Raw genomic sequence first — 20,022 nt, 5'->3', positions numbered from 1 at the left:
AAGATCCAAGTCAACAGCCATCTGACAAAGAAAAGATGAAAAAGATAGCTGATCCACCAATGCTTTGCCTCGAGAAGGACTAGAGGTCGGCAAGGCAGCCTGGGTTGAAGATGAAGCTTCGGCTGGAAAAAAGGCATCAAAAGAATATGGAGACTTGGACGAAGCAATCGAAACCGCTGAATCCTCGAGGTGTGGAAGTGGAGACCTCAATTGAGGAGTCGGCTGTCTAGTAGAAGTAGGAGTAGATTAAAAACTTCTATGGTGACAAGATCTCCAGATCAAACAAACAGAATAGTATGCTGTTCAACATCTGGCGCTCCTTAACTCCTAATAACAACCCTTCCATACTTCCCTCTTCCCCATCAGCCGATGTACTAGCAAACTTCTTCAATGGAAAGGTCACCTCCTTAAGAAGCTCCTTCCCACCCGCAGTCTCCTACAACTCTCTGGTGTCCGCCACCCCCAATCCTACTCTAAATGTCTCCACCCCTATCCCAGTCAACAGATCCTGGACTGCCTTTGAGCAAGTATCTGAATCGCAGGTCCTTAAGCTCTGCCTGAAACTGAAATCCTGTAACTGCACCTTGGACCCATTCCCATCCTATCTATTTGAGAAAATACCCGCACAGGCCATCTCATCTCTCACCAAACTCATAAACTCTGCCCTATTATCGGGCCTCTTCTCCCCAGAAATGGGACACATTGCATTGACCCCCCTACTGAAAAAAGCTGACCTAGATCCCTCCATTCCATCCAATTATCGCCCAATAGCAAATATTCCTCTCCTAACCAAACTGCTAGAGTCCATCGTCTCCTCCCAACTCTCATCCTACCTGGAAAGATTCTCTATTCTCCTACCCTATCAATACGGCTTCAGACCCAACTTCAGTACTGAATCCCTCCTGGCCTCCCTAATCTCAAAGATCCAACAACTTCACTCTCACAAAAAATTTGCCGTTCTCCTTCAATTCGACCTCTCTGCAGCCTTTGACGTTGTCCATCACGACATTCTAATCTTCCAACTCTCCGAGATAGGCATTAGCTCCACAGTCCTTGACTGGTTCTCGAACTTCTTACGTTCTCGCTCTTACACCGTTACCAAGAATGGCACCTCATCCTCCCCATGGAAACCGACATGTGGAGTCCCACAAGGTTCCCCCCTATCTCCTATCCTCTTCAACATTTATATGTCTTCCCTGAATCTCCTCCACCTATCCCCCCTAGAAATACTTTACACTTATGCCGACGATATCCTGGTCCTCCTTGAGACCGACGCGAACCTCACCAATCTCGCAGCAAACATCTCCTCATGCATAACCAACCTTCAATCCTGGGCCCTCACTGTACAAATGAAACTGAATGAGTCCAAAATGAAACTACTTTGGCTTGGCCCTAAACTAGACCAACTACTCACCTCCATCCCATTGTCCACAGGCTCCTCTCTACAGTTGGAGTTCTCTAGCAAAGTTCTGGGCATCACCATTGACTCCTCACTATCCTTCAACGACCACCTCAACTCCCTGATAAAAAAATGTTTTTGCAGCCTTCACATGCTAAGGAAAGTGAGGTCCTGCTTCCACCAAAAACACTTTGCCGTCCTCCTACAATCCATCATCCTCTCCAGATTGGATTATTGCAATTCCATTTACCTAAGCTTAACAAAGAAATGCCTCCATAGACTCCAACTAATCCAGAACACCGCGGCTAAGCTTATCTTCTCAAAAAATAAATTTGACCATGTCTCACCACTCCTGTCCAAGCTCCACTGGCTTCCTGTTATCTCCAGGGTCCACTTTAAATGTGCTTGCCTAATCTTCAAGATCCTCCACGGCATCCTTCCTCCTCTCATTCCTCTATCCTGGAATTCCTCAAATCCAATTTCCACTAGATCCACGCAAAAACTAAAATTATCCTACCCCTCCTTAAAAGGCATCTCCCTCGTTGGTAAACTTGGGTCCTCCCTCCCCTTCAGAATCACTCAGCTCTGGAATAGTCTCTCTTCCCCTCTTCGTAACTTGAGCTCCCTTCTACTATTCCGTAAGCATCTGAAGACCTGGCTCTTCTCCAAAATGTAACCTCTTCCCCTCCCTGGTACTCTTAGACCTAACCTCTCTTCTTACTTACTTATATAATTCCATTGGAGTTCCGTTCTATCCCAAACCATGTAAACCATGTCGAGCTCCACTTGTGGAGATGATGCGGTATATAAACCCAAGATTTAGTTTAGTTTAGTTCTTTAGAAGAAGAACTATGCCTGGAAGTATGCTTCGATGAAGGCCTCGATCGTCGGTGAGAACGGTGCTTGGAAGCAGATCTCGAAAATCGAGGAGACTTCGCCTCGGAGACAGAAGCAGCCGATGCCACCAAGGAATGTATAGAGCTGGAGGCTGTGGAGGAACCTCAATGCACTCCCAAAGACTCTGCTCCTTGTATAGAGTATGAGGATTCCTGCCGAGGCACTTGCAAAGATTCTGCTCCTTGCTTCACATGCTTAGATGCCAGACCAGACACTCTGCTCCCTGCAAAGAGTGTGCAAGCTCAGACTGAGGCAAAGGAAGAGGCTCGACCTCGCGGGAGTCTGCAGAATGCCCAGGCTGGATGAGAGGAAGAAACTTTGGTCCCATATTAGTAAGGAACTGAATGAATTGCTTCTCCAACATGATCTGGAAAGAAGCCGGCAAGGATGGATCCGCGTTTGAAACCGGACCACCTGCTTTGGCTGGAGGTTCCACAGAGGCAGTGGAAATGTGCTTCGACTTGGAAGTCTTAGGCACCTTAAGCACCACCGCTAGAACTTTCTGCTGAGCTATCTGACCTGAGGATACAGGGGAAGATACAGCAGGAGTTGTCGAGGAAAGAGCCGCTGCAAACGAAGAAGGTCTGATGAGGCTCGAGGTCAAAGCAGTAGAAGCAGGAGGAATCTCGGTCGAAGGTGGGGTTGAGGCCGCCTTCGAATTCGAGGGAGCGGAGGAAGAATCCATCCCAAAGAGCTTCTCCACCAAAATGCGACGACATTTTAGGGCTCGAGATTGAAGAGTAGCACAGCGCTCACACGACTTTGGTTGATGGTCCGGCCCAAGACACTTGAGGCACCAATGGTGTGGGTCCATGAGGGAAATCGCAAGCTGGCACTGGCTTCTTGAAGCCCATTGCTGGCCAGGACATAGGAGGAAAAATAGCCGCCACAAAATCGAAGTCCCTGGGCTGCAGCCGAGCGGCCTGCCCCAGCAGCCAAACGGAAGAAATTAAAAATTAAAAAAGAAAAACAGCGATTCGTGAAGAAAAGAACACAAACCGCGGTGTAGAGAAGGCACGAAGTAACAAAGTTAAACACAGAGAGTCAAAGACGGACTTCTCGGCTCTGCGGAAAACTGAGAACTCAGGAGACGCGCCCTACGCTGGGCGGGAAGGCACTCGCGCATGCGCGATGCAGACAACTCAAAACTTCTAGTTTCTACAAGAAAGTCTGCTTGCGAGCTTCCGCATCCGGCTCTGCTGATGACGTCACCCATATGTGAGAATAGGCTGCCTGCTTGTCCTGGGATAATGATTTATACTCACAGAACTACCATGTACTATGCCTGAATCAGCTTTCTCTATAGGTGGAAATGAAGGAGGATTTGCTGCCTCAGACAAGCAAGGGTGGCTCCAGTGGCTTCTCTCTTTAGGCAACCTTTAATTCAGGCTCCCAGAACCTGACACCCTCGACCCCACTCGCTCCCATATGATTCTTCGGTGGGGGGGGGGGCAGCTCCACAGGGGTGAGCATCATTCCTAGGGGACCTATCCACAAGCTTACAAATGTTACTGTATGCTGGCCAGGCAGGTTCTCTTTCAGAAGGGCTGAAGTCCTGGCTGCAGATCCCAAAGTAGAGCTGGAACCTCTAAGCATGGGGAAGTCTTATGAAAAAATCAGATTTAACCTGAAATAAGAAATCCAAGGCAAAGCAGATGAAAAGACACTTTTCTCAACTCACTTGCAGTACGTTAAGTCTGAAGAGAGGGGGCACTGCCCAGGGAGACAAGGAGGCAGAACGGAAAAAAAATGATTGAAATCTTTTGCAAGCCAACTCTTGAGTTGAGGTATAGAATCCATCTGTAAGAAATCATATGCTGTTTTAACAGGAATAGGTCACATTTATCATGGCTAGGTCATGTCTCTCCAAAAGAACTTGAAAATATATATATTTTTTAAGAATCAGTATTTGATTTGACCATTGTGACAGGGAAAAGGCAGGAACCCCTATAACAACAAGGATTCCAATAGTTTTAAGCCTCGTCACTGAGGAGAAGTACAGGAATAGTGCCTGTAAAGCAAAGGAGAAGGCTACAGGATAAAACTAAATTATGTTTATTAAATCATCCTAATATCAATTGTGAAACTAAAGTATTAACCATAAATAAGATGGATTATCCACTGCTAAAGTAATAAGAATATTAGGAGTTCATTTTTCACAACCTTTCACTTACTCAGGTCAACCTTTTAATAAAAAATAAAAAAAAAAGTATTTTGTCTTTTCTGGAAACTTAGAAGGATTAGAAAGTAGTTGGATAATTATCAATCCCGCCTATTAGTACAATCTTTACTTTTGTTTCAACTGGACTATTGGAATGTCACCTTTTTAGATTGCCCTAAATTTATAATAAAAAAACTCCAAACGCTACAGAATACAGCCATTAGATTAATCTTCAGACTGAAAAAAAGTGATAAGATTATACCATTACCAACTAATATTAACCATCAATCAAGTTTTAAATATTTCAAAAAAGACTTAAAGATCTATTTCATGAATTTGTTACTTATAATTCCTAAATATTGTAACACTAGTTTTTAATTTGTATCACCATAATTACTTATGTAATCCGCTGTGAACTTCATGAAGGTATTGACAGTATACAAATAAAAATTTTATTGTATAGCATTGTATTGTAAAAGCATTCCCGAGCCTCAGCCTTATTTCCCTGGTAATAAGCATTCTGCCAGGCAGAAGTCAGAGACAGGTTTCACACCCACTGTCCCTAGCAGGAGGCAGGGAGTGGGTGGGGTGAGAGAAATGGCACAAACACAGCAGAGCAAGTTTCCCTGACTGCAATTAAGCTATTACAGGGACAGCCAATCAGAGCTGCAGCTCCTGCTAGGGCTAGAGACTGTTACCTCGCAGAAACGGGGCAAAAAAAAAAAAAAAGACTGGTAGCCACGGGTATGGGGACAAGGCCATTCACCACCCCGTGGAGTGGAGAATGGCCTTGTCTCCACAGTAAAGTATCTGTCGCATGTTACCTCCCTTCCCACCCCTCCAGGTCAACAGCCTTCCTCGCAATTGGGTGGTCCAGCAGCCCCCTCCCACCTGATTGCCATGGTCAGGGCATCTCTTCCCCTCATCAGGGCCATCTCCCTCCCTTCCCTTGTACTTTTCAGAGTTTTCTCTCTCCAAGTGGCCTGGACACCACAGCCTTCACACAAGCTGCACAAGTCCCTGGATATCGTGTATTTAGACTTTAGCAAGGCTTTTGATAGTGTTCCACACCATAGGTTATTGAACAAGTTATACTCGTTGGGACTAGGAAAAACACTAACAGCATGGGTGCAAGACTGGCTTCGCGGCAGACTTCAAAGAGTAATGGTGAACGGTATCCCCTCAAAAACATCAAGGGTGACCAGCAGAGTGCCACAGGGCTCAGTCTTAGGCCCGATGCTATTTAATATCTTTATTAGAGATCTAACTCAGGGACTTCGAGGCAAAATTACATTGTTTGCTGATGATGCTAAACTATGCAATTGTGGGCAGAGCAACCGGGCCCAGCACTATGGAGAAGGACCTGCTGTTGTTGGAACAATGGTCCAGTACTTGGCAACTTAACTTTAATGCCAAAAAATGTAAAGTAATGCACATTGGGAGCGGAAACCCGTGCAGAACATACACCTTGAATGGTGAAAACTTAGCGAGAACCACTGTAGAAAGGGACTTGGGAGTTCTCATCTAAGAAGATATGAAAGCTGTCAATCAGGTGGAGAAAGCTTCAGCAAAGGCTAGACAAATGCTGGGTTGCATCAGATGGAGCTTTATCAGCCGAAAGCCTGAAGTCATACTACCGTTATACAGATCCATGGTGAGACCTCACCTGGAGTACTGTGTCCAGTTTTGGAGGCCACATTATCAAAAAGATGTGAAGAGAATGGAGTCGATCCAGAGAATGGCCACTGGGATGATCTCAGGACTTAAAGACTTCACATATGAAGAACGTCTAATCAGACTGCACCTATATTCTCTCGAGGAGCGCAGAAAAAGAGTGGACATGATAGAAACATTCAAATACATTACGGGTCGCATTGAAGTGGAGGAAGAATTATTTTTTCTTACGGGCCCCACGGCAACAAGAGGGCATCCGCTAAAACTTAAGGGGGGAAGATTTCATGGTGACACCAGGAAATACTTCTTCACCGAACGGGTGATTGGTCGATGGAATAAACTTCCACGCCATGTGGTCGAGGCTAGTAGCGTGCTCGACTTCAAAAGTCCATAGGACAAACAGGTGGGGGTGCTACAGAGTTATGCATAAAGGATGGGTATACCAGGGAGGGAGGGTTCTCGAGTGGGCAGACTTGTTGGGCCACCGGCCCTCTTCTGCCATCTTATTCTATGTTTCTATGACTGCCCCGAAACTTCTCTGATGCGAGCCGCCCAGGTTTCGGGACAGTCGCACATGACTTGTTAGAAGGCTGTGGCATCCGGGGCGCTCGTAGAGAGAAAACTTTGATTCTGAAAAGCACCCAAGAAGGTGACAGGAAGGGAGGGAGATGTCCCAATGAGTGAAGAGGTTGAGTGGCACTAAAGGGAAGTAGAGAAAGAGGGAAATAGGAGGGAGAGGGGAGCAGAAGCTGCATTGGAGAATAGAGAGAGAGAGGGGGGGGAAGAGTCACTGGAAGGAAGTGGAGAGGGGAAGAGTCACTGGAAGGAAGTGGAGAGGAGAGAGAGAGAGGGAGGAAGAGTCACCGGAAGGAAGTGGAGAGGAGAGACAGAGAGGGGAAGAGTCACCGGAAGGAAGTGGAGAGGAGAGACAGAGAGGGGAAGAGTCACCGGAAGGAAGTGGAGAGAGAGACAGAGAGGGGAAGAGTCACCGGAAGGAAGTGGAGAGGAGAGACAAAGAGGGGAAGAGTCACCGGAAGGAAGTGGAGAGAGAGACAGAGAGAGGAAGAGTCACCGGAAGGAAGTGGGGAGAGGAGAGGGGAGTAGACGCTGAAGTGAAGTGGCAAGAGAGGGAGCAGCAGAAGCTGGATGGACGTGGGGAGGGGAGGAAGAGGAACAGGTGCTGAAGGGAAGTGGAGAGAGAGAGGGGAGCACATACTGGATGGAAGGAAGGGATAAAGAAAAAAGGGCACATGCTGGATTGGGGGAAGAGAACAGTTAGTGAGATACTGGAAGGGGTGAGGGAAAGAGGTGGCAAGCTGTAGGTAGACACAATGAAAGGTAAATTGAGGACTGGAAAGTAAGAAAGTAGACAAGAGATAGAAAACAAATAAGCCAAATGGGATCGACACGTGGGATCTATTCACTAGGCAAAGGTAGGGGAGGGTCATTAGGGTGGGCAGACTAGATGGGCCCTGGCCCTTATCTGCCGTCTATTTCTATGTATCTATGAGAAGAAAGAGCAGAAAAGAAAAGGAAGGGAAAGGGATAGGAGAGAGAGATACCAGAGCATTGGAGAAGGGGGAAGAGACAGATACCAGATCTGAAAGGAGGAAAGGAAGAGAGAGATGGTAAAAATCACCTAGGTGAGAGAGTGAGAGATGGAAGGGAAGCAGGTAGAGATGCCAAACTATGGGAGGAGCAGAGGGAAGAAGATGGGTGCCAGACCAATTGGTGGTGGGGGGAGGGAGAGATGGAAGGGAGAGGCAGACAGTTTCTGGTATTGACATAGAAATAGAGCAGATGCCATATGGAAGAGGTAGAGAAAAGGCAAACAGTGGATGGAAGGAAGAGAATGACGAGAAGATGAGGAAAGCAGAAACCAAACAACAAAGGTAAAAAAAAAATTATATTCTATTTCTTTTCTTTTTGCTTTATGATAAAAGTAGTTATTGTAACTATGTTGATAAACATTTATAAACAAAGCCCTGACAACTGAAGATCTCTTCCTATAGTTCAGCAGCCAGAACTCTGATTTATAAAATGACAATTGTACAGAATATTGTTTCTTTTTATACTTTATTAAAATAAGTTCAGTATAAAACTATTCAAGGCTTGTGCGAATGGATCAGATGGTTTGTGGGGACGGGGCGGACACGGGGACAAAGCTCACACACGCCTCACCTAGATGGTCATGGAGGCAGTGTTGGACTCTTACTCTCACCATTTTGTAAATATCAAACCCTCCTTCTGCCTTAATCTCACTGTTTTCCTTCCTTTGAAGTTCACGCCATCCGTCTACTCGCCCTCCCCCCCCCCTGTCTCTCAGAGTAGCGGTTATTTACTGACCCTCTGACAAATCCTTCTCCTTCCACACTATTTGACTCCTGGCTCTCCTTGTTTCTTGAACCCTCATCTCCCTCCCTTATCCTCGGCGAATTCAACATCCATGCCGAAGACCCTTTCGACCCCTATATGTCCAAGTTTCTCGATCTAATGTCCTCAATATGACCTCCAGCTGTGCTCCACTGCCCCTACTCACCAGAAATGCCACTGCCTTGACCTCATCCTCTCCTCCAACTGCTCTATCGCCGAATTCTGCACCTCAAATCTTACCATTTCGACCATCAGCTGTTAACCTTCACAACACATCACCCTCCTCCCTAACCCCGACCAATCACTACCCATACATTTAGGAACCTTCAGGCTATTGACCCGGACATGCTCTCTACCACTGTCTCATCTCTCTTTTCTACTACTATGTCAAACAAGTCTACCGACGAAGATGTCTTCTCCTATAACTCCATTCTCTCATCTTCTACCGATACCCTTGCCCCTCCCATTTCCCATCCTGTAAGACATGCCAAACCCCAGCCCTGGTTGACCCCCAAAATCTGTTACCTCTGCTCGAGCTGCTGAATGCCTTTGGCTTAAATTCCGCACACTTGCCGACTTCATTCATTTCAAATTCATGCTGACGTCCTTTCAATCTACCCTCTTGCTTGCCAACCAGAACTACTACAACCATTTAACTAACTCTTAGTGCCAACCCTCGCTGTCTCTTTGCAACACTCAACTCTACTCAAAGTGCCCCCGCCTCCTATCCCCTCTTCACTCTCCCCACAGACAATGGCAGAGTTCTTCCACGATAAGATTCACGAGATCCACCTTGAATTCTCAACAATGTCACCTCCCCCACCACCCCTTCCAACTGTCCACTCTGTCAACTTCCCTCAGCCTTTCCATTCACAAAAATAGAAGGAAGAAAAGTTCCCATTTCCTGCTGTCTCATGTCCCCGGCCTATACAATATTTTTTTTCTGCAGACCCTTCAAAAGTCTGACCAAATCCTCGTTTCACTTGCATTATAAAGTACTGAGGATGCCATCTCTCCCCAATCCCAGGTCCTAAAGTCTAAGACAGTAGCGCAAACTAATGCTGCCAGATTCAGGAAAAAAAATTTTGATTCGATTCAGCCTATTGAATTGGTTTTACAATTCGATTTTCCTGCCCAGTTGGGTGATTTTTTTCAAAACTCCTGGTGGGTTTTATAGCTTTTTCACCCCCTTTGGCTTCTCCTAATCACACTGGCGCTGTGGTGTAAATAAAATAAAGAAACAAAAAGGACTTTTCCTCTCTCTGTTAAATCCTAGCTCACGTTTGCAGTCCAACACCAGCTCTGTCAGGATACACATTTCAAATCTGACATATTATAATCACAAAACAGAAAATAAAATTAATTTTTCTACCTTTTGTTGTCTGGTTATATTTCAAATCTTGTTGGTCCAAGGCTCTGGTTTTCTTCTGATAACTTGGGGTCTCCTTCTTTCTTCTTTCTGCATGCTAACCATCCATCTGCCAACTCTGTCCTCCCTTTCCATTTCCCTTCCCTCCCCAGGAAGTCTGGTATCTTTCCTTTTTTTCATCTCCCTCCACAGATCCACCTTTTCTTAACTACCCTTTCATCCGGCATCTCTCCCTCCTTCCCCACCACCCGAGTCCACCATCTCTCCCTTTCTTTTCCCAATTACCCTCCTATCCAGTATCTCTATCCCTCCTCCACACCATCCCTTGTGTCCAATTTCTCTCCCTTTCTGTTCCTTCCCTCCCTAAATCCCATGGTCCATCATCTCTCTCCCTCTCCTCTATTTTCAGACCCATTATTTCTTCCTCCCCCCCAGTTTGGCATATGCACGTCTCTTTGAACACCCCCTTCCCTCCGTGTACTTCTAAACCAGGGTCCCCCCAAAGGCTTGTCCCCCCTTGAAGGCCTGCACCCCCCTTGAAGGCCTGTCCCACCTCCTTGAAGGCCTGTCCCCCCCTTGAAGGCCTGCCTGCCTGTCCCCCCCCCGAAGGCCTGAACCCCCCCGAAGGCCTGAACCCCCCCGAAGGCCTGAACCCCCCTTGAAGGCCTGTCCCACCCCCTTGTAGGCCTGTCCCCCCCTTGTAGGCCTGTCCCCCCCTTGAAGGCCTGCATCCCCCCCCGAAGGCCTGCACCCCCCCGAAGGCCTGTTCCCCCCTTGAAGGCCTGTCCCACCCCCTTGTAGGCTTGTCTCACCCCCTTGAAGGTCTGCACACCCCCCCAAAGGCCTGTCCCCCCCTTGAAGGCCTGCCTGCCCCCCCCTTGAAGGCCTTCCTGCCTGTCTGTCACCCCCCTCCTCCTTGAAAGCCTGCCTGCCTGCCCGCCCGCCCCACCCCGAAGGACCGCTCGCCCCTGGCCTCCCCGCACCACTATGAAGCAGCACTACCTATGCTCCCGGCCTTGCCGTTCAGTCCCCCCACCACCACCCCCGAAGGACCGCTCGCCCCACTGACCTTCCTGCACCACCTATGAAGCAGCCGCAGCAGGATCCCGACGTCAGCGATCTCTGCGCTGCTTAGGCGCTGCTTCCTGCGCCGCGTTCCCGCCCCTCCTCTGACGTCGGAGGAGGGGCGGGACCGCGGCGCAGGAAGCAGCGCCCAAGCAGCTCAGGTATCGCTGAAGTCGCGATCCTGCTGCAGGCTGCTTCACAGGTGGTGCAGGAAGGTCAGTGGGGCGAGCGGTCCTTCGGGGGTGGGGGGGGAATGAACGGCAAGGCCGGGAACACCCCCTCATGGCTGGCACCCGGGGCGGACCGCCCCTCCCGCCCCCCCCTTAGTACACCACTGCTTCTAACCAGTGATTAGAGTCAAGAGCTTTAAAACTTACATTCTGTTTGTTTGAGAGGTTTTCACCTATGAAAGAGACAAATAATATTCAGGGTATGTTTTGCCTTCCTCACTAAGCCTGTGAAATGTTTATAGTATGATGCAGAATTAATGCAGGGGAGTTTGGCAATTATTAAACTCAGTGCACACAGGAGATAAGAATTACGTTCCTGAACAGTGGCAATCTAGCAGTGAAGCCACAGCACAAGACTCAAGCAAGATAAAGCCTTGCCGAAGTTTAAGAGATAAAAGCAGGCTGCTTTAATGAACTAATGATATAGCCAACTTTGGCTGGGATACACTAACCTGCCCGATCGGGCCCGATCCGGGTCCTATCCGGGCAGGTCTGATGAATTCAGGAACAAAAAATATGCAGATGGAGGCAATCGGAGGAACGCCTCCCCATCTGCCTGCACGGATCGCTCTATAGCGATCCCCGCGGATGCGCAGACCATCTGTAGATGGTCTGCGCATGCCCATCTGAGATGCAACCTTTTTTTTTTTTTTTTTTTTAAATTGAAAACTTTTTTTTGTTAGTTTTGAGCCCGTGGTTTTAACCCGCTTTAAACCCGCTAGTTAAAACCATGGGCTCGCTGGGCGGGGCAGGGCAGGAGAATGGCAATGCGGCAGGAGAGATTCGGGGAAGATCGTGGCATAGCAGTGCAGCATTTGGGGCGAGCAAGCAGGAGAGATTGCAGGGCAGAGAGCAGGGCTTCCAGTCGGAAAGATGTTTTCGACTGGTCCCCAGCAGTTGCTTCTTCAGGTGATCGGCCAGCCCAGTCGGATAGGAAATTTGGTATTGGGAATCGCAACCCAGCCTACTTTGCATGCGTTTCACCTCATTTGCATGCACAGATTTGAAGCAGATCGCAGGAGAGGTAAGTGAATCAGACCGGATGGAAATTTAACAGTAAAGAGGTCGCAAACCGATCAGTACACGATCGGTTTGTTTTGTGAATCTAGCCCTTTAAGAAGGGTGGCTATGATACAGAACTCAAGTTAATGAACTTAACAAACACCTGCCTTGTGAGAGAAGCAAGCAAGTGATGACAACATGTCCTTGATGTTTTGAATTGTGTTTTGCATTGCAACTGTAAGAAAAACTGCATATTTTCTGTTATTATGAACTGTTTGATATGAACATACTCCAGTGCCAAGGACAGGCACCTGTTACCTTTGTTTTGCTTCTCACCCTGAAAAGAGTAAAATAAAAATCTTTACTACTGCACCAGAAAAGTGTCTTGCCTTTTGAATCTTAGACAGCATTCCTACCCAAGGCCATTCCAGTTTCTGCTCGGCTGGTCTGTGCTAAGGTTCAGGGCTCTGCTTTTGCCTAACCCTGCACCCCACCACACCATCCTTAATACCCTTTGCCGTTTCAAAAATTCTTATGAAAAGAATTTACAACACTTTGCATTCTTACCCTCCTGGCACCCTGTCAGGACGTCCACTGCTCACACAACTGGCTCCATAACCTGTACAGTCTCCACAAACTGTGCACACCATGCAGTGCTCCAGCTTCCACTTATGCATTCCTGGAGAGCACATTACAGATTTTTCATCTTTCTCATCCAATTCTTCTTCAAAGTCTTCATCCATTGCAGTTGCCATATTTTCAATCCCAAAACCTAATTTGAACATATTGAAAGACTTTAAGTGTTAAATACTTACTTACTTTGACAGCAGCTGCTGCTGATGATTAAATAGAAGGCAGGGAGGATGATAGATGAGGACTGAAACAGTTAGTGCAAAGGAAATAGGAAACTAGGGATGGGGTAAAAGGTAGATGAGTAAAGAAGGCTTCTAAAGGCTAGAGATAGGGAACAGATGAAGTGACAAAGAGGAGACTGAGAACTAAAATTTAGATGAGTGGGTAGAAAGAGAGGAAAGAAAGATGAAAAAAGGAAAGATCAATGTCCAAGAAAAGGCAAAACAAGAGAAAAAAATGAAATGGGACACTGGAAAAAAAAGCCTTAGACCAAGAGACAATAGTGGAAGAGAGACTGGAACCAGCCCAATCAGAAAACTAAAAAGCTCAGAAAAGAAAAGGAAGAACATTTTTTTAAATGTTTTCAATATCTACAGACTGGATTGTCAACTTGAGGAATTTTGCTTCTCTGTTTTTTGTATTTTGCAAAGTACAGAAAAAAATAATTTCTAGTGTGTTTTCGGCTTGCTATTTTTAACTGCATGTTTGTTTACAAATTTGTGATGCCATATTCTGTATTTGCTGAGTGTCTGTCCATGACCTGTGTATGTGTAACTGAAGTAAGCATTAGCTACTATGTAAGGACCTGTAGCAGTCTCATCTGTTGTTTCACCCTATAGAAGTATAGATATTCTAAGATTGTGTACTAACACAGTAACATATTTTAATAAATCTAGCCCAAAATGTCTGGCAATATAATGTGAATATGGTGATGTTCCTGAGTCTTTATTTGAATAAATATTCAAATTGTTGTATCAAGTCTCTTTATTTCTTAATGTACCTCAGATTATGATCACATCTAAGCAGTTTTCAATGTAATTAAAAATTACCTATTCAGTAATATTAAAAGTCACAAGTTACACTAAATTTAACACAAAAATAAAATAGAAGATGCCATTTTATCTACTCTACACTAGTGCTGCCCAATTCAGGAAAAAAAAAAAATTTCAATTCAGTCTATTGAATCGATTTTTCTGCCCAATTGGGTATTTTTTTTCAAACATCCTGGTGGGTTTATTTTATAGCCTCTTCACCTCTTTTATACCCTCTTCATCCCCTTTGCCTTCTCCTACCCACACTGGCGCTGTGGTGTAAAAAGACTTTTCCTCTCTCTGTTAAATCCTAGCTCACGTTTGCGGTCTAACACCAGCTCTGGCAGGATACACATTTCAAATATGACATATTGTAATCACAAAACAGAAAATAAAATTATTTTTTCTTCCTTTTGTTGTCTGGTCATTATTCAAATCATGTTGGTCCCAGGCTCTGGTTGTCTTTTGATAACTCGCCTGCCAGGGTCTCCTGCTCATTTGTTGTTTCCCTTTTTCTCTGTGCTAACCATCCATCTTCCATCTCTGTCCTCCCCTTCCGTTTCCCTTCCCTCCCCCAGAGGTCTAGCATCTTTCCTTTTTTCACCTCCATCCATGCAGCTGCAGCAATGAACCCCACCATTCCCAGATCCACCATCTATCCTTTTCTCAATTACCCTTTCATCCAGCACCTCTCCCTCCAGCATCTCTCTCTCCTTCCCCTGTGTAACATTTCTCCTTCCCTCCTTTATTGTCCTCCCCATCCATCTCGCCATCTCCATGAGTCCAACACTTTCTGCCTCCTGCATGCTTTCTCTCTCTGTCCTTGCCTCTTCCCTCAAGTGGCATCGCTCCTTCTCACTCCCAACCCAACATGCTCTCTCCCCATCTCACCCGCCCCACCAATGTGTAGCATCTTTCCTTTCCCTCCCTTTCTGCCAGGTCCAGCAGCACCTCTTCTCCCTTTCCTTTTACCTTCCCCCTGCCCAGCCGTACCCCCTTCTCCCTTCCCTGCTCCACTTATCCAGTAGTACCCCTTCTCCCTTCCCTCCCTCCATGTACTTCTACACCAGGGTCCCTTCCCCCAATGGCCTGCCCCCTCCCAAGGCCTGCATGTTCCCACCCCCCCCTTCTTTGCAGTGTCCTCTGGCTTCCCCCTGGCCTCCCACTCTTACCTTCAGATAATTACCAGCCCGCAGAGAGGATCACCGGTGCTGTAGCAATCCTTGCAGGCAGCCATTGGCCTCCGCAGCACGTTCCCTCTGCCGTGGTCCCGCCCCTCCTTCGACGTTAGGGGCAGGATCGTGGCAGAGGGAATGTGCTACTGAGAATAACAGCAGCCTGAAGGGATCGCTATAGCACCAGTGATCCTCTCTGCGGGCTGGTAATTAACTGAAGGTAAGAGCAGGAGGCCGGGGGGAAGCCGAAGGATGCTGCAAAGAGCGCCTAAGCACTTAGCACTTTCCGACTGACCCTCTCCCTTCGCCCCCTAAAGCAGGAGCAGCAGCGGCAGTGGACGGCCAGCAAGAGGCAGTGCTGTTGCTCCTGCTTTAGGAGACCTGAAGGCAAGGGGGGGGGAGGGAAGGTTGGTCACCGATTCGGCGAGGCTGATTTAAAAAAAACAAACAAACAACAAATCGATTCACCCAAAGTGAATCGATTTAGAAATCGGGCAGCACTTCTCTACACTCCAGAAACACATCAACTAAGCCTAGCACTCATACGAGTATGCCACTAGAAAAATCTATGCAGTATTAAATGATTTATTGAAAAGGTAAGTTTGGCTCTAAATTTTTGGTAAGATGCAACTCCATAAATTAAAAAGGGGGCGGGTTACTTCATAAAGTGGAGCTGATTACTTAGAAAATAGCACTGTGAATATTATCGCACTGAATTTGAGATTGAGAGAGGGAACTAGCAACAAATGTGGCTAGGCTGTTTTGGGGATATATGGAATCAGCACGCATTGAGATGAAGTTCTGTTTGTCCAACTGACAAAATCAGAACTGGATCAATCTGTTCAAATGACCTACGATGAGCTGCCAACCTATGGGGAAAAAGTCAAGAGTGTCTGGTCCTTCTATACACATATTGCAGAATGTATGTATTTCATAAGTGCTGCATGAGAAGAAAGCACAGTTACTTACCGTAACAGGTGTTATCCAGGGACAGCAGGCATATATTCTCACACATGGGTGACGTCATCTACGGAGCCCCGGCGCGGACAGCTTTTCAAGCAAACTTGATAGAAGTTTCAAGTTTGCACACTGCACCACGCATGTGCTAGCCTTCTTGCCCACTAGAGGGCGCATCCCCACCTCGTGGTCCTCAGTTCCATATCAAGCAAAGAAGCCATCCCCGGGGAGGAGGGCGGGTTGTGAGAATATATGCCTGCTGTCCCTGGATAACACCTGTTACGGTAAGTAACTGTGCTTTATCCCAGGACAAGCAGGCATGATATTCTCACACATGGGTGACCTCCAAGCCAACCAAAAAAGGGCAGGAGGGAGGATGGCAATTCATGAAAACAGGTTACGTAACACCGACTGGCCAAACCGGCCGTCGCTTCTGGACAAAGTGTCCAGACAGTAGTGGGAGGTGAACGTATGAACCGAAGACCAGGTGGCAGCTTTATATATGTCCTCCATAGGAGTGGATCGGAGGAAAGCAACCGAAGCCGCCATCGCCCGGACCTTATGCCCCGTGACTCGACCCGAGAGCGGGAGACCAGCCTGAGCGTAGCAAAAAGAAATACAAGCAGCTAACCAGTTGGACAAGGTGCGCTTGGAAACCGGATGTCCTACCCGATTAGGATCAAAGGACAAAAACAATTGAGGAACCTGCCGATGAGACTTAGTACGTTGGAGATAAAAAGCCAACGCCCTCTTACAGTCAAGCGTGTGAAGCGCCGCCTCACCAGGATGAGAGTGGGGCTTCGGGAAAAATACCGGAAGAACAATGGACTGATTGAGGTGGAAATCAGACACAACCTTAGGCAAAAATTTGGGATGGGTGCGAAGAACCACCTTGTCATGATGAAACACCGTGAAAGGCGGATCCGCAACCAAAGCTTGCAACTCGCTAATCCTACGGGCGGACGTGAGTGCAATCAAAAAGACCACTTTCCAAGTGAGAAACTTAAGAAGAGACTTGTTGATAGGCTCAAAAGGCGGTTTCATCAGGTGAGCCAAGACCACATTAAGATCCCACACAACAGGAGGAGGTTTCAGAGGAGGATGAACATTCCCAAGACCCCTCATGAAACGAGACACCAGGGGATGCAAAGAGAGGGAACGCCCCTCGAGATGCCGATGGAACGCTGCAATGGCACTAAGATGCACCCTAACGGAAGACGTCTTCAGACCAGAATTCGACAGATGCAACAGATATTCCAGCACCGAAGACACGGGAACCGAAGTCGGGTCCAGGTGGTTCGAGAAGCACCAGGATGAAAATCTGGTCCACTTCTGGGAATAACACAGCCTAGTCGAGACCTTCCGAGAGGCCTCCAAAATTTCCCGCACCGGCTGAGAAACCGGAACCGAATTCAAGGGGAAAGGAACCAAGCCGTCAGATGTAAGGACTGAAGATTGGGATGTAACAGCGAACCCCGACTCTGAGAAAGCAGAGAGGGAAAGACCGGCAGAAGCAGAGGTTCCCTGACACTGAGTTGAAGTAGCAGGGAAAACCAGTGTTGTCTGGGCCAACGAGGAGCAATGAGAATCATAGTGGCTCCCGTCGATTTGAGATGCACCAGCGTTCTCAAGATCAGAGGAAAAGGAGGGAACGCATAAAGGAACCTCCCTTCCCAGTCGAGAAGAAAGGCATCGGCCTCGAGACGGTCCCGGGAGTACATCCGAGAACAGTAGAGAGGTAGTTTGTGAGTCTCGGGTGAGGCGAACAGATCCACCTGAGGAGTCCCCCAGCGGTCGAAGACCTCGCGCAGCACCCGGGAGTTCAGCGACCACTCGTGCGGTTGGAGAAGACGACTGAGTTTGTCTGCCAGACAATTCATCTCTCCTTGAATGTAAACCGCACGCAAGAATATGTTCTGAGAGACAGCCCATGTCCAAAGGCGCATGGCCTCCTGGCACAGAGGCCAAGAGCCCGTCCCCCCTTGCTTGTTTACATAATACATGGCCACCTGGTTGTCTGTCCTGACGAGCACTACTTGATCGCGCAGGAGATGACAGAAGGCTCGAGCAGCCAGAAAAATGGCACGAAGCTCCAACACATTGATGTGACAGCGACGATCCGCAGCCGACCATAGGCCCTGCGTTCGAAGACCGTCGAGATGAGCCCCCCACGCATACTCCGAAGAGTCCGTTGTCAGGACCTTGCGATGCGGAGGAACGCGAAAGAGCAAACCCCCGGACAGATTGGTAGAGTTGGTCCACCAACGGAGCGAGCGTCTGAAAGACGGAGTCACAGTCAAGTGGCGAGATACTGGGTCGCGATCCTGACGCCATTGCGAGGCCAACGTCCACTGAGGCATCCTCAGATGCAAACGGGCGAACGGCGTCACTTGGACCGTAGATGCCATGTGACCCAAAAGCACCATCATGCGCTGAGCCGACACTACATGCAGCTGCGAAACCTGACGACCCAATCGAAGCAGTGCCTCCAGCCGAGGAGAGGGAAGGAAGGCTCGGAGGAGAACAGTGTCCAGCACGGCTCCTATAAACTGGAGGGATTGAGTCGGGCGCAAGTGAGACTTGGGAAAGTTCACCTCGAACCCTAGACCCTGAAGAAGCGAGATAGTCTGTTGGGTCGCTGAAATAACTCCCTCCCTGGTCGGGGCCTTGATCAGCCAATCGTCCAGATAGGGAAAGACCTGCAACCCCCGGGAGCGCAGGGCAGCTGCGACCACCATCATACACTTCGTGAACACCCGAGGGGACGAAGCCAGACCGAAAGGGAGGACCCGGTACTGGAGGTGCAACTCCCCGACTTGAAATCTTAGAAACTTGCGAAAGTCGGGGTGCACCGGAACATGGGTATACGCTTCCTTCAAATCCAGGGAGCACATCCAATCCCCCTCATCCAAGAGAGGATACAGAATCGGAAGCGATAACATACGGAACTTCTCCCGGACCAGGAACTTGTTGAGCTTCCGGAGGTCCAAAATGGGGCGCAAGTCCCCGGTCTTCTTTGGGACCAAAAAGTAACGGGAGTAAAACCCCCGGCCCTTCTGATCGGGAGGTACAAATTCGACTGCCCGGAGGCTCAACAAGGCCCTGGCTTCTTCTCGGAGAAGGGCCAACTGGCTCCGATTGGGCGGGCAAGCCCCGGGAGGCATGTCTGGAGGCTGCCTGGAGAAGTTGAGCGAATAGCCCTCTGAGACGGTCCGGAGCACCCATGCGTCTGACGTAATCTCTGACCAAGCCCCGGCAAAGGCTGTGAGCCGACCCCCGATGGGGAGGGGGTTGGGCGACATCGCGGCGGGAGCCAGCCCCCAGCCGCCCATCCCGTCAAAAGGATGGCGCTGGCTTGGATGCCCCTTGCGCAGCGGGCTTGGAGGGACCTCCCCTACCCTGTTGGTTTTGTGGACGTCGGGGTGGAGGTCTCGAAAAGGCCGGCGTCGATTTCTGGGGATACCGCCTAGGGGGCTGTCTAAATGCCCTTTGAGGCGTGGGCTTAGGCTTTGGGCGCACCATTGAGGCTAGAGAGCGCTCTTGGTCAGAAAGCCTCTTGGTTGCCGCCTCTAAGGAGTCGTCGAATAACTCCGACCCTACGCAGGGTAGATTAGCCAAGCGCTCCTGCAGGTTGGGGTCCATCTCGAGGGTACGCAGCCACACCAGCCGGCGCATCGCTACCGCACATGCCGATACCCTCGAGGCAAGCTCAAATGCATCGTATACCGCATGAAACAGATACAGACGCAGTTGGGACAGGTTCGACATAAATGTGGCAAACCTGTCCCTGTGTGAATCCGGGATCACCCCCCGGAATTCCGGAAGGTCCTTCACCATTGTTGTGAGGTAGGAAGAATAGGAGAAGGCATAATTGAGGACCCTCGTCGCCATCTGAGAATTTGCATACAGTCGGCGGCCAAATTTATCGAGGGTCCGCCCCTCTCTCCCAGGGGGGACCGCAGCGGAGACCCTGGAAGGCTGCGATCGTTTGAGAGCCGACTCCACCAGGAGCGACTGATGGGATAGCTGCCCCTTGTCAAAACCTTTGGGGGGAAT

At 48.5% G+C, this 20,022-nt stretch overlaps 1 protein-coding gene across 9 annotated transcripts in view; it reads right to left on the bottom strand.

Moving 5' to 3' along the window:
• The window catches only part of MYCBP2 (MYC binding protein 2), a 977,923-nt gene that overhangs the window by 752,119 nt on the left and 205,782 nt on the right, over positions 1 to 20,022 (bottom strand). For all 9 annotated transcript variants that reach the window (XM_033949399.1, XM_033949405.1, XM_033949401.1 and 6 more), the window contains exon 15: positions 12,738 to 12,942. In XM_033949399.1, coding sequence (XP_033805290.1) covers positions 12,738 to 12,942 — 205 coding nt within the window. The remainder of the gene's footprint in view (positions 1 to 12,737; positions 12,943 to 20,022) is intronic.

This window comes from Geotrypetes seraphini, chromosome 6 (assembly GCF_902459505.1).
Source record: "Geotrypetes seraphini chromosome 6, aGeoSer1.1, whole genome shotgun sequence".
In the NCBI taxonomy this organism is placed as follows: domain Eukaryota; kingdom Metazoa; phylum Chordata; class Amphibia; order Gymnophiona; family Dermophiidae; genus Geotrypetes; species Geotrypetes seraphini.
This window is presented reverse-complemented; position numbering and strand designations above follow the sequence as displayed.